The sequence below is a fragment of the Sorex araneus genome, chromosome 4, assembly GCF_027595985.1.
Source record: "Sorex araneus isolate mSorAra2 chromosome 4, mSorAra2.pri, whole genome shotgun sequence".
Classification (NCBI taxonomy): domain Eukaryota; kingdom Metazoa; phylum Chordata; class Mammalia; order Eulipotyphla; family Soricidae; genus Sorex; species Sorex araneus.
Genome location: NC_073305.1, coordinates 32,371,878 through 32,386,789, shown reverse-complemented (window position 1 = coordinate 32,386,789; position 14,912 = coordinate 32,371,878). Strand labels below are relative to the sequence as shown.

The following is a 14,912-nucleotide window of genomic DNA, read 5'->3' as shown; positions in this document are numbered from 1 at the left end:
AGAAGGTTCTTAAAATTTCTGTATCTAATTTCATCACACATTCATTCAGCCCTGTATTATCTCATACAAGATTTGAAAAAAAAATAACAAACACTTCCCCACTTCAAAAACTTCGTTATGTAACAAAAAAGAAAAATCTATGTATGTACTCTCAAAAGAACATCTTACCTGTTAGGCTGCCTTGGAATGAACATATTTAAGGCATCAGAGACAGGAGGAGGTGAAGGCACCAGTCCTTGAAAAAGTCCATGGAGTGCTGAAACCAACCAGCAGGCAAGAACACCCACTCAATGATGCCCCAAACAGGAATGAGCCTTTCACTGTGCTCCCCAAAGTGCCATGATTACACACAAACATTGGTCTGTAATCAATAATTGCAACACAAACACAATTATTTTTACTCATGGAATTGGCTTAGAAGGTTTAGAAAACGAAAATTTGAAAACATATGAGCTAGTCATTTTATAATTTCCCCTAGTAAACTACTAAAATTGTCAAATTATATGTAATTGTGTAGTTGATTTTATATTGCCCAGGATTATTAGGCTCAGCTTTCTTGTTTGGGGCAATCAAATCTTCCTTCATCAACCAACAAACACTATTAGCACTTAATTTTGTCATGAATCCACACAAATTCAAAAAGGAACTAAAATAAGTAATGACGGTTTAAGTCTTTTTAGTGTGTCTAATAAGAGGTTCCTTTAATTTCTATTTAGTACTAACAAGACTGTCTTTTCAGTGCTTTAAAATATGGATTGCTTGCATCACTATCTCAGTAGTTTACATGTATTTTCATTTGGTCATTAACATATGAAAGCACAGCCCTAACTGAAATAAAAACATAAAATCTAATTAATATTAAAATTTAGGCCCCTTTTTTTAGGTTTTAGCTAATATTAGATTCACATAAGATTTCTCTATAAAGGAATGATTTCTTCTGAAAGACTGTCTTTTTTCTAATACAAAATGACTGTCAATTGTCACAATGCCACCACTCATCTGCTGAAGCCGTCATGACTGTCAGTTTACTATCAGATGGTAGTACACAATTTCCATTGAGCTTAAATTAGTCCAGGTTGATGAAATGAAACATTAGGCTACCCACTCTTAATAATCAGGCTTCTATTAAAACATTATTACCATGAGCGTATGTTAAGATCCTTATCAGAAGAGCTTACTTTTATATGTTGTTTCCATTAAAATTCACTGCATTGTCAAACATCATTTATTATTCAGGCATTCAGAGCTGATGCTAACTAGTGACAATAAAAGCAGATTATTTACTTGTATTCATTAAATTCCAGGAACTCTAAAAGCTATCAAGAACTCCACAAGGTAGGAACTATATCTATTCCTATTATACTGATGGGGAAATTATTAACCAGAGTACTAAGCAACTTTAAAGTCATACAAGTAATAAATGGGGAGAGCTAAAATACCATCCCAAATCTGACTCCAAAAATAATATAAACAGTAACAATGAGGACAATTATATATAAAGACAGCCCAGTTCACTAACAGATACACAGATTCAAAAATTGAAATATTTTCATTGTTATATGCATTACAAAATTTACTCTCCAGAGCAAAATTGTTTAATCAACAAAAAGTTATTTATTGAATTGTGTGAGTGAATAGTAAAGTATGTGAATACCCATAACATATAAGTGAAACTGTGCAGGAAAAGCAAAATTGTAAAAATCTGTTAAATAACAAACTGAAAACTGATGGCATATGGTATATGGTATATCTGTGAACTGATAATATCGTTATTCTTAAAACTAGCAATCAAATAATCAAATGGAAGGAAGAAAACCTCACAGACTTTTCTAAGTGGACTCAGTGAAGTAAAGAGATTAAAAAGAAACATATAATTGCAGGTTCCAATTCTTAACAGCTCCAAAGAAGAAGCTGGGACTTCACTGTTATGATCAGTAGTGGAAGCTAGTAGAGAATTTAAGAGTGGTGACAGATAACAGTGAAAAGAATAGAACAAAAAATGACCTTGGCTGCAAGCAAAGGAATATCATAAACTCAAGTGAATTCACATCTACTGATGAAGACTGAAAATGAACAAGAACAGAACCATCTGCATTGTACAAGGAAGTCTGCAATAGGAAGTGAAAAAGTGAGCCAAGATCAGACCAAAACAATGAAGATACTTAACTGAGACAAAGTCATCAGAACACTTCAGCCCCTTGAGGTGGGGACTTTAGTGCTCTCGATGACTCAGCTATAGAATTAACTGATGATGAAGTTGAGAGCTTTAGTATCCTGGTTCAACCCTTCAAGACTTGTTTATAAAGGGGAGTTAGGAAAGTTAGAATTACTATGACTGAGAATAGAAAGAGTAATCTGGCAGACATAATTTAAAGGCTACCAAAAATTAAAATGACACAGTTGGCAAGAGTTAATTTTGAATCTCATGAGTCATAGAAGACCTGTAATGGCAGCACTTTAAAATTTAAATCCCCCTTACAGATTCCAAAATAAGAATAGAATTGGGTGTACAAATCTATGAAGAAACATGTTCAAACATTTGCTATCAAATACAATTCTTTCTGAAAAATGATTTTTGTGTCTTGAGGAATAATTCAAAAACTCTAACTAGTGATGACTACATCCAGGACTGGTATGAGCACCTAAAGGATGATTATTTCTAAGATAGGAGTTTGGAAATCAGACTGCCATAGAAAATTGTATTTTGTTTTGGTCAACTGATAAAAATTCTGTCATGACTAAGCAATATGATGGAAACGCTAAATCTACCAGAAGAGGGAAAGTATTAAATGAACCTGGAGTCACAAGCAGCAGCAGTATTCTCCAGAAGGGTGTTGTTTAGTTCCACTGTGTATAGAATGACTAATATGGGGCTCCTGAAGCTACTTGTGATTCTCTAGAGTACGAATGACAAGTTCATAGTAGTTTGTTGCCAGTGCTAGAAAAATGATCAGACTAAGAATAAAACATTGTGCAACATTCAGAGGTCCTTTCCACTTTGCAATCTGGATGGCATCCTTTAAAATCATAGAGTGACAGCTTGTCACACTGGTCAATCACTTGCTCTACCAACTTCCTGAACTTGATACAAAGACTTAGTGGGTTTATATATTATAAAGTCCTTCTTTGGTTACCTCTTTGTAAACCACAAGCTTTCAACCTTTTTGTTTTTGTTTTTGGGCCACACCTGGCAGTGCTAAGAGCTTATTCCTGGTGGGCTCAGGGGACCATAGGGGGTATCAAGCATTGAACTTGGGTCAGCCACATACAAAGCAAATGCCCTTCTGTCACTCCAGCACTGGCTTCCAACCTTACACACCTGAAGACCAGCACCAGCCTGTGTACCAGACATTTAAAGACACTGGTCAAAAGTATCAAGGAACATTCTCTTATGCAAATAATTATGTTATGTAATATTGGATATTTAATATTCAGTATAATATGGAATTATTTATTTAAATTTATTAATAATAGTAATCACTTAATGTTGAAATAACAATTAAACTGCTATGTATTTTTACATAGTGTCAAACATCACATGATAACCAACGAAACACCCTTGGAAGCCCCCAAAACATAAACACAGCAAAGAAACTAAATCGAGGCTCCATTTCTGACTCATAAAAAAGATATATGGCATACTGAGACAGCCTAGTCTGTGTGTAGAGTGACTGTAGTGAATTTCAATAGATAAATGAAACATGTTCAGGTTTATTCCCCAGATGTTAAAATGAGATTTAGGACTGCCAGAGAATGGACTCATTTGGTCAATGTCTTATTGCATGTCATAGTTCCCAAAATATTTCCATAAAATATTAAATGAGCTCTATGGTCAATAACTTTGAATTGCCACAACTGTCCACCGAGTAGCTTGACCGTGAATATCAGCCTATTAATAAGGCTGAGAAGTTACATAGTAAAGAAATTAGTTTTATTAACCCTGTGATTTCCATACTTAATAACAAAATATGTTTCATGGAACACCAGAGAGATGAGAAAGATTTTGAGAAATCCATTTAAATATTAGCATGCTTATATAAATTATTAGTAAATAATTAAAATATTTGATTATTGAAAAGCACTAAATAAAACCACAGTGCCTTAGGTTCAACAAATGTTGGTTCACAGCTTTATTTGCTAAAATAAGAAGCATAATAAAAGATATGCTTTATAAAATTCACTGTCACTTAGCATATAATTCTAATGATATGGATGAAAAACATTTGGGCTGCAGTTAGATTAATTTTAATATTTGTCTGCGAGGGGAGGGATGGCTAGGCGACAAATCGAGGGTCTCGTACATAAGACATGTGCTCTACCACTGAGCTGCATCCCTGGATACACGTATAAATTTTAGATTCTCTGAAGAACTTATGTTTTTATTTCATGATCTGCTTAATTTTAAATTTTATTTTATTTTAAACCTGACTTATCAAAAAACATCTAGACGTTTGTGACTTCAGGAGCTCATAACCTTAACAATAATCTCTCTTCATTGCTATTGATGACATTGAGATTATCTACTGATACCAAAACATTGGCACCTACTGAAGATTATTACAATACTTACCACATTACAAAAAGAATCCAGACCAATGCTATGTACATACTTAGTACATTCTGGATTAGACCAAGTAAAATTTAACAACAAGCTGAACAGCATTCTATAAAACAAAAACAAAAAGTCAGTTAGGCTAATTCTGTTTGTCTGTCTATGCTCTGGACTCATAGTGAGAAAGAAGACAGACTTGGAACTTGATGACTGAATCCGAATGATCTTCAGCTTATCTACACTTACCTTAAGAGAAGCTCTTTTGGTAACTTTTTGTTAATAAGGCCTTCATCATTATTTGAGAAAACCTGAAATGGTAAAAAGAGAAAACTGTTAAGTATTTTTTCAGTTAAAGGTACATATATTTTGGAATAAAACAACCCCACTATTCTTTAGTCATGCAAATAATTCTCTGAAGCCACCACACTCCAGTATGATGAGTATTAATAGAAATAGCGACGTACTGCTACTTACCTGCTGTCTGGGAGGTTCTAGCCAAGCTTACTAGGTAAATAAATAAATAAATAAATAAATAAATAAATAAATAAATAAATAAAAGCGTTCTGAGTGTAAAGAGGGAAGAAAGAGAGCCTTAATTTGCAAATAATGTGAACTTATGTAGAGAGAATTCTAATAAACCCATAGAAAATCTATTAGAACTAATAAACTAGGTCAGGAAGGCTGCAGGACACTAATAAGAAAAATGTTAATTCTATGCATTGGCAGTGAAGACTGAATAAAATTAAGAAAGCAACCTCATTTACAGCAACATTAAAGAGTAAAATAATAGGGGCAGAGCAATAGTGCCATGTAAGGTGCTTGTCTTGCACGAAGCCAACCCAGGTTCTTTCCCAGCACCCCATTTGGTCCCCCTTAAGCACCGCCAGAAGTAAGTTCTGATTTCAGAGCCAGGAATAACCCCTGAGCATTGCCAGGAAAGAAAGGAATTAAGAATGAGAGAGAGAAATAGAGAGAGAGAGAAATGCAGGAAGGCAGGAAGGGAGGAAAGGAGGGAGGGAGAGAGGGAGGGAGAAATAGGAGGAAGGGAGGGAGAGAGAAATATTTAGGAATAAATTTGAATATATTGAAAACTTACATAAAACACTGTTGAAAGAAGAATTATACACCTGCACAAAGACAATGTTCATGAACTGAAGATTTGATAGTGTAAAATTAGCTATATTTCACCAAACAGATGCATATATTTAATGAAACTGTCATCAAAATCAATACCACTTGCCCATATTCAAAAAACAGAAAAGCTGACCCTAAATTCATATAAAAATGCAAAAGATCAGGGTCTTTTCCGCTGCTGCACAAGCACGATCCCGGAGGCAACTGAACTACTTTGGACACGAGCAGCTCGCAGAAATGCCTCCAGACTGTGATCGGAGCCACTGGCCTATGCGGTGCCAGCGGGGCAGGGTTTCTCTCTCCAGGCTTCTCCATCATATGAGCATCACAAAAGGGAAGTAAAAGCTTGCAGTGATGCAATATCTGGCAGAATTTTCCCTGGACTCCATACAAAAATCCAAAAATCCAAGAGACCTAATATCTCTTAATTGTCAGCAACGTGAAACGGTTCCTTTTTAGCAGGTCTGACTGTGGGGGGGAAACTCCAAACAATAATACTGAGTTTTTTGTTGAAATGTTGAAGGTAATCAAAGTAGCAGCCATTTCTCTAGACTATGAACTAAGCCATAGTCCCACGCCGGCCAACGAGAGGAAATACCCTCCTTTGTCGGTTCTTTCCCTTTTCAGGGAGAAACGTGGTATGGCATCCACCATATTATGAGGTTTATTAAGCAGGCATGAACTTAGAGGCGCAGGAATGGGAGAAAAAAAAATTATGTACCTGGAACAGCGGGATGCTTGGGCAGTCTCGGGCCGATACCAGCATATGCTTCGCCAAGATTCGACCTGGGTGGCCACACTTTTGTGCGGCCATGTTGCTGCTGATCAACCAGAATCCGGAGATCAACTAGACTACTTTTGGTTCCAGAAACTGCTTGCAGCCATGTCTCTAGACTGTGAACTAAGCCATAGCCCCACGCTGGCCGAGGATGGGAAATATCCTTTTTTCTCATCGGTTGGCATGGCGTCAGCCATAGTATGAGGACTATTTATTAAGCAGGCATGAACTTGGTGGCGCAGGAAGGAGGAAAAAAAATCTATGTACTTGAAACAGCGGGACTTCATATCTCTCCATTCTCAGCAATGGAAAACTAATTATCAAATGCTTCCTTGGCAGTAGGGCTGTCTTTCTTGGGGGAAAACTCCAACAATAGTGACTTTTGTGTTGAAATATGGGATGTAATCAAGGTAAAGAGAAAATGAAGTGAAATTTATCAATTATGCAGGCAGGAATGGGGGTCGGGGGGCGGGGATTGGGAGGTATACTGGGGTCTTTGGTGGTGGAATATGGACACTGGTGCAGGGATGGGTGTTTGAGTATTGTATAACTGAGACATAAGCCTGAGAACTTTGTAACTTTCCACATGGTGATTCAATAAAATAAATATATTTTTTAAAATGCAAAAGATCAGCATTTTTTTAATTAAAAGTACTAGAATAGTCCAAATAACATGCAAAGGAAATATAAAGTTGGAGGACTCACACACCCTAACTTTAAAACTTACAACAACTGAATATTGTTGTACTAACACAAAAACAGACACATAAATCAACTGAATAGACTTGAAAGTCCAAAAATAAACTCTTGGAGCCTGAGCAATAGTCTAGTAGGTATGTTGCTTGCCTTGCATGTGGCAGACCCCAGTTAGATTCTTGACACCCCATATGGTCTCCCAAGCCTCACAAGGAACGATCCCTGAGCACAGACCCAAGAGTAAACCCTCAGCACTGCTGGGTGTTGCCCTAAAACAAACAAAAATAAATTCTTATATTTCTAGGCAGCTGAGTTTTTTAGTTGTTGTGGGAGCCATACTAGCAGGGCTTGGAGGGGGGGAGGGGGCTATGTTAAACCCAGGGCCTCCACATGCTCTACCACTTGAGCAACATCCCTGGCCCAGCAATTGTTTGGCGGGGAGCAGGGAGTTGAGGCTGATTCATTGTTGTTATTTTTGAATTTTTTTGTTTGTGTGAGTGCCAGGGACCAAACACAGAGCTCAAACATGCAAGCTAAGTACTCTATATAGCTGAGCTACATCCCCCCCAACCCTGCACTAAAATAATCCAGTGGAAAAGAAGAGGTTCTATTTTTTTGTTCAACAAATGGTGCTAGGTCAAGCAAAAACAAAGTCAGATTGCTATCTTATATCAAAGTCCTCAATAAATATAAGGTCTGAAGTGCTAGATACTCTTCCTAGCCCTCCAAAGGGCTGCGGACAGCTCAGTGAGCTGAACTCATGCTCTACATACTGAAGACTCAGGCTTAATCATTAGCACCATAGGGTCCTCAAAGCAGTACTGGAAGCAACATCTGAGCACAGAGCTGGGAGTAGCCCCTGAGTACTGCTGGTTATGACCAAAACCCCTCCTCCTGACCCACCCCCCCCAATACAACTATATTATTTAAAAAAATATAAGCATCATCTTGGTGGTGCTGGATAACAACAATTTCTTGGATATGACCCCAAAAGTACAAGCAACCTGAGAAAAAACAAACTGGTCTTCAGCAATTAAAAATCTTTTACAAAGAGCACCACCAACAAAGTGAACAGAAAATCCACACAATAAGAGATATTAGTTGAAAATCACACATCTAGGAAGAGAAATGTACCTGAAATATATAAAGAACTCTCAATTTAACAGCAAAATAAGACAAAACAGCTTAAACTTGGGCAAAGGATTTAAAAAGACATTTCGCATTAAAAGATAAGCAAATAGTCAACAGCTTTAGTCATTAGAGAAAAGCAAATCAGAACTATAATGAGATATTTCCAAGCCACAAAGATGGCTAAAATCAAATACAAAAATAATAACAAGTAATGATGTGAATATAAAAACACTGTAATGCTCATACACTGCTGGTGGGAATATAAAATGGTGCAATCACTTTGGAAAACAGCTTGGCAGATACTCAATGGTTAAATATAGTTACCATATGCACCAACAAATTCAATCATGAGAAATTAAAACAGCTGATCACATAAAAATTAGTCTATCATTATTCGAAAGAGCCAAAAAGTAAAAACAATTCAAAAATCCATCAACTGGGCCAGGAGCAATAGTACAGTGGTTAGGGCATTAGGTTTGCAGGCAGCTGACCTGGGTTCAATCCCCTGCATCCCATATGGTCCCCTGAGCACACCAAGAATAATTCCTGAGTGCAGAGCCAGGAGTAACCCCTAAGCATCATTGGGTGTGAATGCTCCCCCTAAAATAAAGAACTAAGTAAATAGGTAATTCTTTTATAAAGTCCATCAACTGATTATTGCACAAACAAAACACGGAATGGTCATACAATGGAAAATTACTCAGCAATAAGTGTTTACGTATTTTACAACAGAAGTGAGCCTTGAAACACAAAGAACATGCCAAGCAGACTGGTGCAGTGACCACTTCTGTCCAGCCACTTGCACCTGCTGGCCACTCTGTGGCTAAAAGCCCTCAGGAAAACAAACTCTCACTCAAGTGACAAGGCAACAAGCCAATCAAAGTTAGGGTGACATTGACCCCGCACAGACTGTCTCATCCAGGGCAACCTGGAGAGGGGCAGGTGAGTTCCCCTCCCGAACCCAGTTGAGCCCTGGCAGCCCAAAACCTCCAGAACTCAAGCACTGTCATGCTCAAGGCTGCCCTTCACAGGCTCAGACAACCTCATTCATGAGTGAATCTGCTGAAAAAACCCAGGTACATGGGGCTTGTGACTGAAATCTCCAGGATTGCACAAAGTCGGGAATGAGTGACCTCCCCTCATCTCCCTGTGTTTCCAGTAGCCTGGCAGTCACACTCAGGAACTGCCTCTGGCGCCATCTAAGCTCATTAATAGCCATGATCCAGAGACTCACAAACAAAGGTCTCGGGAAGAAAGCAAAATAGAAGGATATACCACAGAGATGCCTCTGAACCCCAAAGTCACCATCCAGTTAAAAAAAATTAACCTCAGCTATATAATCATATTTAAAATTTTAGAATTCCTGGTTCTAAATGCAGCTGTGCAACATTTTATATGCTAGTAATATCTTATACAAGGGCTTACTGGCTCCAGGCTAAGACACAATAATAATTTTCACACTTTCCTCTAAGAAAACATTTTTGGATCAGTTTAAGCAGATTATTCATAACAAGCAATACAAAATAAATTCTTTAGGTCCTGCTCTGGGGTCAGGGTTTGGGGTTTGGGGTGGAAACATTTGAAATATGATGGTAGGCAGGTGTACTGGTGGTATGATTGGTGTTGGAATATTAAATGTTACAAATTATTGTAAACAACTTTTTAAAATAAAAAAAATTAAGTTGGGCTGATTTCACTTTACCTCTCCACAGCAAGTCTTCTGCCTCCTCTTCTGCCTCCTAAATGAAAGTATTTGTGTTTTTTTTGCCTGAAATAGCTTATTATTTTCTGGATTTTAATTCACTTAGTTTTCTTGCTCTCCTCAACTCTCTGGTATGCATCTGGCTATCTATGACTCTCTAGCTTCTCCAGCTTTTTTGTTAGAATAAAAATGTGATTTCAGTTTTTCAATCTAGAACATCCTAATAGGGAGTGGAAGTTTTTAATTTATTTTATATTATTATGGGGTTGTGGTAACAACAAGTCTCACAACGGAGACATTACTGGTGCCCGCTCGAGCAAATCAATGAACAACAGGACGACAGTGCTACAGTGCAGTGCTACTGGGGTTGTAGTAATGGTGTTGACAACAACTGGTAGTACTTAGGATTATTCCTGGTGGTGCTTGGGATTTCTTAAAGTTATAGGAATTGAACCTGGCACTCCTGCATGCAAAGCGTGTATTTCAGTCCTCTGAGTTATCACCCTGGCCTTTTTAACTTTTAATTAAGATTTTATGGGTTTACCACGGGAAGAAAGAAGGAAAGAGAGAGAGAAAGAAAGAAAGAAAGAAAGAAAGAAAGAAAGAAGGAAGGAAGGAAGGAAGGAAGGAAGGAAGGAAGGAAGGAAGGAAGGAAGGAAGGAAGGAAGGAAGGAAGGAAGGAAGGAAGAAAGCTCACCAAACCAAATATTTTGTGTCTGGGGGTGTGGCTCATGGGTAAAGCACTTGTCTTGCATGTTTAAAGTCCTGAGTTCAATTCCTAGAACCACTCAAAAGAAAAAATATTATCATAAATTTATACTGATTCTATGTCTAGAGTTCTGTGTATTTCACAACAGGTAATAAGTGTTATCTGACTTTGAGCAAGGCATTCAACCTCTCAGTATTTGGAAATTTTTAATCACAGGAGTTACTGGGCAACTCACATCTCTTCCAGATTGAATGCCTAAGAGTCAGTGGAGTGTTTTTAAAATGTATGCCATCACACTGTTTCTGAAAGCATAATTGTAACCTTAGACTCTTCAGTTCAGAGATGTCAAAGAAGGATCATAAGATTTTTCAAGTTCAAACCAATTTGAGTTCTCTTCATCCCTACCCTGAAGAGAAAGTTTTCTAGTTTTTTGGTTGAGGCCACACGGCAGTGCTCAGGAATTACTCCTGGCTCTGAACTCAGAAGTTATTCCTGGTTGTGCTCAAGAGACCATCTGGGATGTTAGGGATTGAACCTGGGTCAGCTGTGTGCAAGGCATATGCCCTATTCACTGTACTATCACTCTGGCCCCAAGTTTGCTAGTTTCTAATCTCATTAAATGACCACTCATTCTTTCTGCTCAGGCTCAAATCACTGAGGTTGTCCTCTTTTTCACTTCCCCATTGCAGAAACCTATGGATTCCTGCAACAGTGATGCCCAATCTGGGTTCCTCTATTCTGTCCATTCTCTCCCCACTCCTACCACACATTTGCTTTTCACATAGAAGACAAAACTATCCTTTGTATAAAGTCCAAGTCATCTTGAGTCATTTACCTTTCTAAACCTTCCCTGTCACTTCCCCTTCTCTCAAAGGAAAAGTCAAATTCCTTTAAATGGATTAAAGTCCCACATATCTAACCTCCATGACTCCTTCCATCTTCACTCCTATTATGCTCCCAGCTCCATTCCATTCCCAGCCACAGTTTTCCTTGCTGCCCCTCCAACACACCAGGCATGTTCTTGCCTGGGAATTTCACCTTCTAGACAGTCCCATTACATATGCTGTTCAAATGTCACTTAACAGAGAAGCCTTCCCTACCTTCTCTACATAAAGCAATTCATAGCTCTCCTCGTCCACTCTCACCCTGCCCTAAAACTTTCTTTCTCTCCTACTCTTTTATTTTTACCAAAGCACACTGTTCATCCCCTTACCTATCTTCTCATCACTGTAATATAAGCTCCATGAGATGAGACTTGTTTCATCCCCTAGTACAGTGATTGGCACATGATAAATATTAGCTGGATACACTAATGCAGAAACCCACAGTGCAGAAAGTTTAATGGGAGAGACAAAGAGAACTCAGCAGGCTTTCCCTGGGTTTGCACTGTGATTCTGATCCCACGATAGCTTTCTCAATGACTTCACTGCTCTGCTTCCTTCCACCCTTCAGTTCCACCTCATTTTTCTCAGAGCCATCCTAGTGTTGGCTATGCCAGTGAAAAAGGAGAACACTGCATGGGGTAGATGTGGGACACAAAATGAGGCAGGAAAGGCAAGGGTGAGGATGTAGCTCAATCCAGGCTGTCCATGTCTGAGTTTTGCTTGTCTACACAGGGAGAAAGAAGAAAGGAAAAAGCCAAGTAAATCCCAGAGAACATCATTATGCACCCAAGTAGTTTGTCACAAAATGAAAGCAGCCAGATGATTCAGCTGATCACTAAGACTCTGAATTTTGAGCCAGAAGATTTGTGCCAAGCACAGGGTACTGGGATACACTCTTTTTTACTTGGGCAGGGGCTGTGATGACATGACAAAGATGCCAGACTATACAGACAGACTGAGTTCAAACCCTGGGACCCTGGGTCTACCACTCACCAACTATGGGACTTTGGTGAAATTGGCTTATTAATCTGGAGCTGTGAAACAGGTAGAATGTTAATCTTGCAAGGTAATTAGGATTAAGTGAAATAAATGTGACCAGTCTTAAACCCAGAAGTTTTATGAAATTGCTACAATTACTAAAATTTGCAAAAAAGTATAGTCGAAACGACATCTGCACTTATATGTTCATCGCAGCACTGTTTACAATAGCCAGAATTTGGAAAAAACCCGAATGCCCTAGAACGGATGACTGGTTGAGGAAACTTTGGTACATCTATACAATGGAATACTATGCAGCTGTTAGAAAAAAGGAGATCATGAATTCTGTATATAAGTGGATCAGCATGGAAAGTTTCATGCTGAGTGAAATGAGTCAGAAAGAGAGAGACAGACATAGAAAGATTGCACTCATCTATGGTATATAGAATAACAGAGTGGGAGACTAACACCCAAGAATTGTAGAAATAAGTACCAGGAGGTTGACTCCATGGTTTGGAGGCTGGCCTCACATTCTGGGGAAAGGGCAACTCAGAGAAGGGATCACCAACTATAATGTAGTCGAAGGCCATGCGGGGGAAGGGAGTTGCGGGCTGAATGAGGGCTAGAGACTGAGCACAGTGGCCACTCAACACCTTTATTGCAAACCACAACAGCTAATTAGAGAGAGAGAACAGAAGGGAATACCCTGCCACAGTGGCAGGGTGGGGTGGGGAGAGATGGGCTTGGGGAGGGTGGGAGGGATGCTGGGTTTACTGGTGGTGGAGAATGGGCACTGGTGAAGGGATGGGTTCTCGAACCTTGTATGAGGGAAACATGAGCACAAAATTGTATAAATCTGTAACTGTACCCTCACGGTGATTCACTAATTAAAAATTTAAAAAAATATTTAAAAAAAGAAAATCTATTCTCATATAAATAGCAATAATAAAAATTTTGCTAAGAAAAAAAATTACTAAAAATTATGTCCTATCTCCACCCCAGTGCATATTGAAGAAAATAAACCTCTTATCTGACATACTAATATAGATCTCATGGTATATAATTACATAATCTCCCTTAACTATATTCTGTGATAGCAGAGATCAAAACCATCTGCAAACCTTGGATATATTTTACTGTAAAGTTTGTCCCTCCGCTGTGTGCTTCCTAACATTCTAAAGAATACTCACTAAGTAAGCAAAACAAAGTGCCCAAAGAGGGGGAAAGTGCAAGTGAATGAACTGAAATGGAAAAACTATTACTTTTTTTTAAAGTGAGTAGGGAGCTTGCCGTGCACATGGTTGACCCAAGTTGAATCCCTGGCACCCCATTATGGTCCCCCATAAGTGATCCCTGAGTGCAGAGCCAGGAGTAAACCCTGAGCCCTGGCGAGTGTGGCCCCACAAAACAAACAACAAATAAAGCTGCCTTATAAGTTAAAATATCATTCAGTAACAAAAGCCTAACAGTAGGTATCCCAATGTATATTTTGATCCATGAGAATGAGTGTAAACAATTATTTGATGTCCCTTCATAAAAATTACATAGCATAAAACCAAATGTAAAAATTTACTGTTAGGAAATATATAGGCAAATTACATTTTTTAAAAAACATTTTGTACACTCGTGGAGGGATGGTTGTTTGAATACTGTATGGCTGAAATCCAATCATGAACAGCTTTGTAATGGTCTATCTCACAGTGATTAAAAAGTTTAAAAAAAAAAGCCATCACTTCACCCGCAAGTCTAAATGATTTTATCTTAAGCACTGGTCACTGTGATCCACAAAAACATAGATGCCAATTTCTTAATACAAACCAAAGGGCAGATATATATATATATATATATATATATATATATATATTGCTTTTTGGGTCACACCCAGAGATGTACAGAGGTTACTCCTGGCTCATGCACTCAGGAATTACACCTGGCGGTGCTCGGGGGAACCATATGGGATGCTGAGAATCAAACCTGGGTCGGCCGCATGCCAGGCAAATACCCTACCCACTATGCTATCGCTCCAGGCCCCAGGATAAACTTTTACTGCTAGTACTGCTATGAAGGCTAGAGCGATAGGACAGTGGGTAGGGCGTTTGCTTTGCACCCGGCCAACCCAGGTTCTATTCCTCAACCCCTCTCGGAGAGCCCAGCAAGCTACCGAGAGTATCTCGCCCGCACGCCAGAGCCTGGCAAGCTACCCAAGGCATATTTGATATGCCAAAATCAGTAACAACAAGTCTCACAATGGAGATATTACTGGTACCCGCTCGAGCAAATCAATGAGCAATGGGATGACAGTGACAGTGACTGCTATGAGTATGGCCCTTAGTCTAAACATTGGTCTC

At 38.7% G+C, this 14,912-nt stretch overlaps 1 protein-coding gene across 3 annotated transcripts in view; it reads right to left on the bottom strand.

Annotated features, from left to right (window-relative positions):
- Positions 1-14,912, bottom strand: part of FBXL2 (F-box and leucine rich repeat protein 2) — a 67,806-nt gene that overhangs the window by 50,278 nt on the left and 2,616 nt on the right. Inside the window, exons 2-4 of one of the 3 annotated variants that reach the window (XM_055134101.1) lie at positions 4,799-4,860; positions 4,571-4,664; positions 169-256 (exon numbers count right to left, since the gene is read on the bottom strand). In XM_055134101.1, the coding sequence (XP_054990076.1) occupies positions 169-194 (26 nt within the window). In that variant the 5' untranslated portion in view covers positions 195-256; positions 4,571-4,664; positions 4,799-4,860. The remainder of the gene's footprint in view (positions 1-168; positions 257-4,570; positions 4,665-4,798; positions 4,861-14,912) is intronic. The other 2 variants (XM_055134104.1, XM_055134100.1) reach the window with 2 other exon arrangements.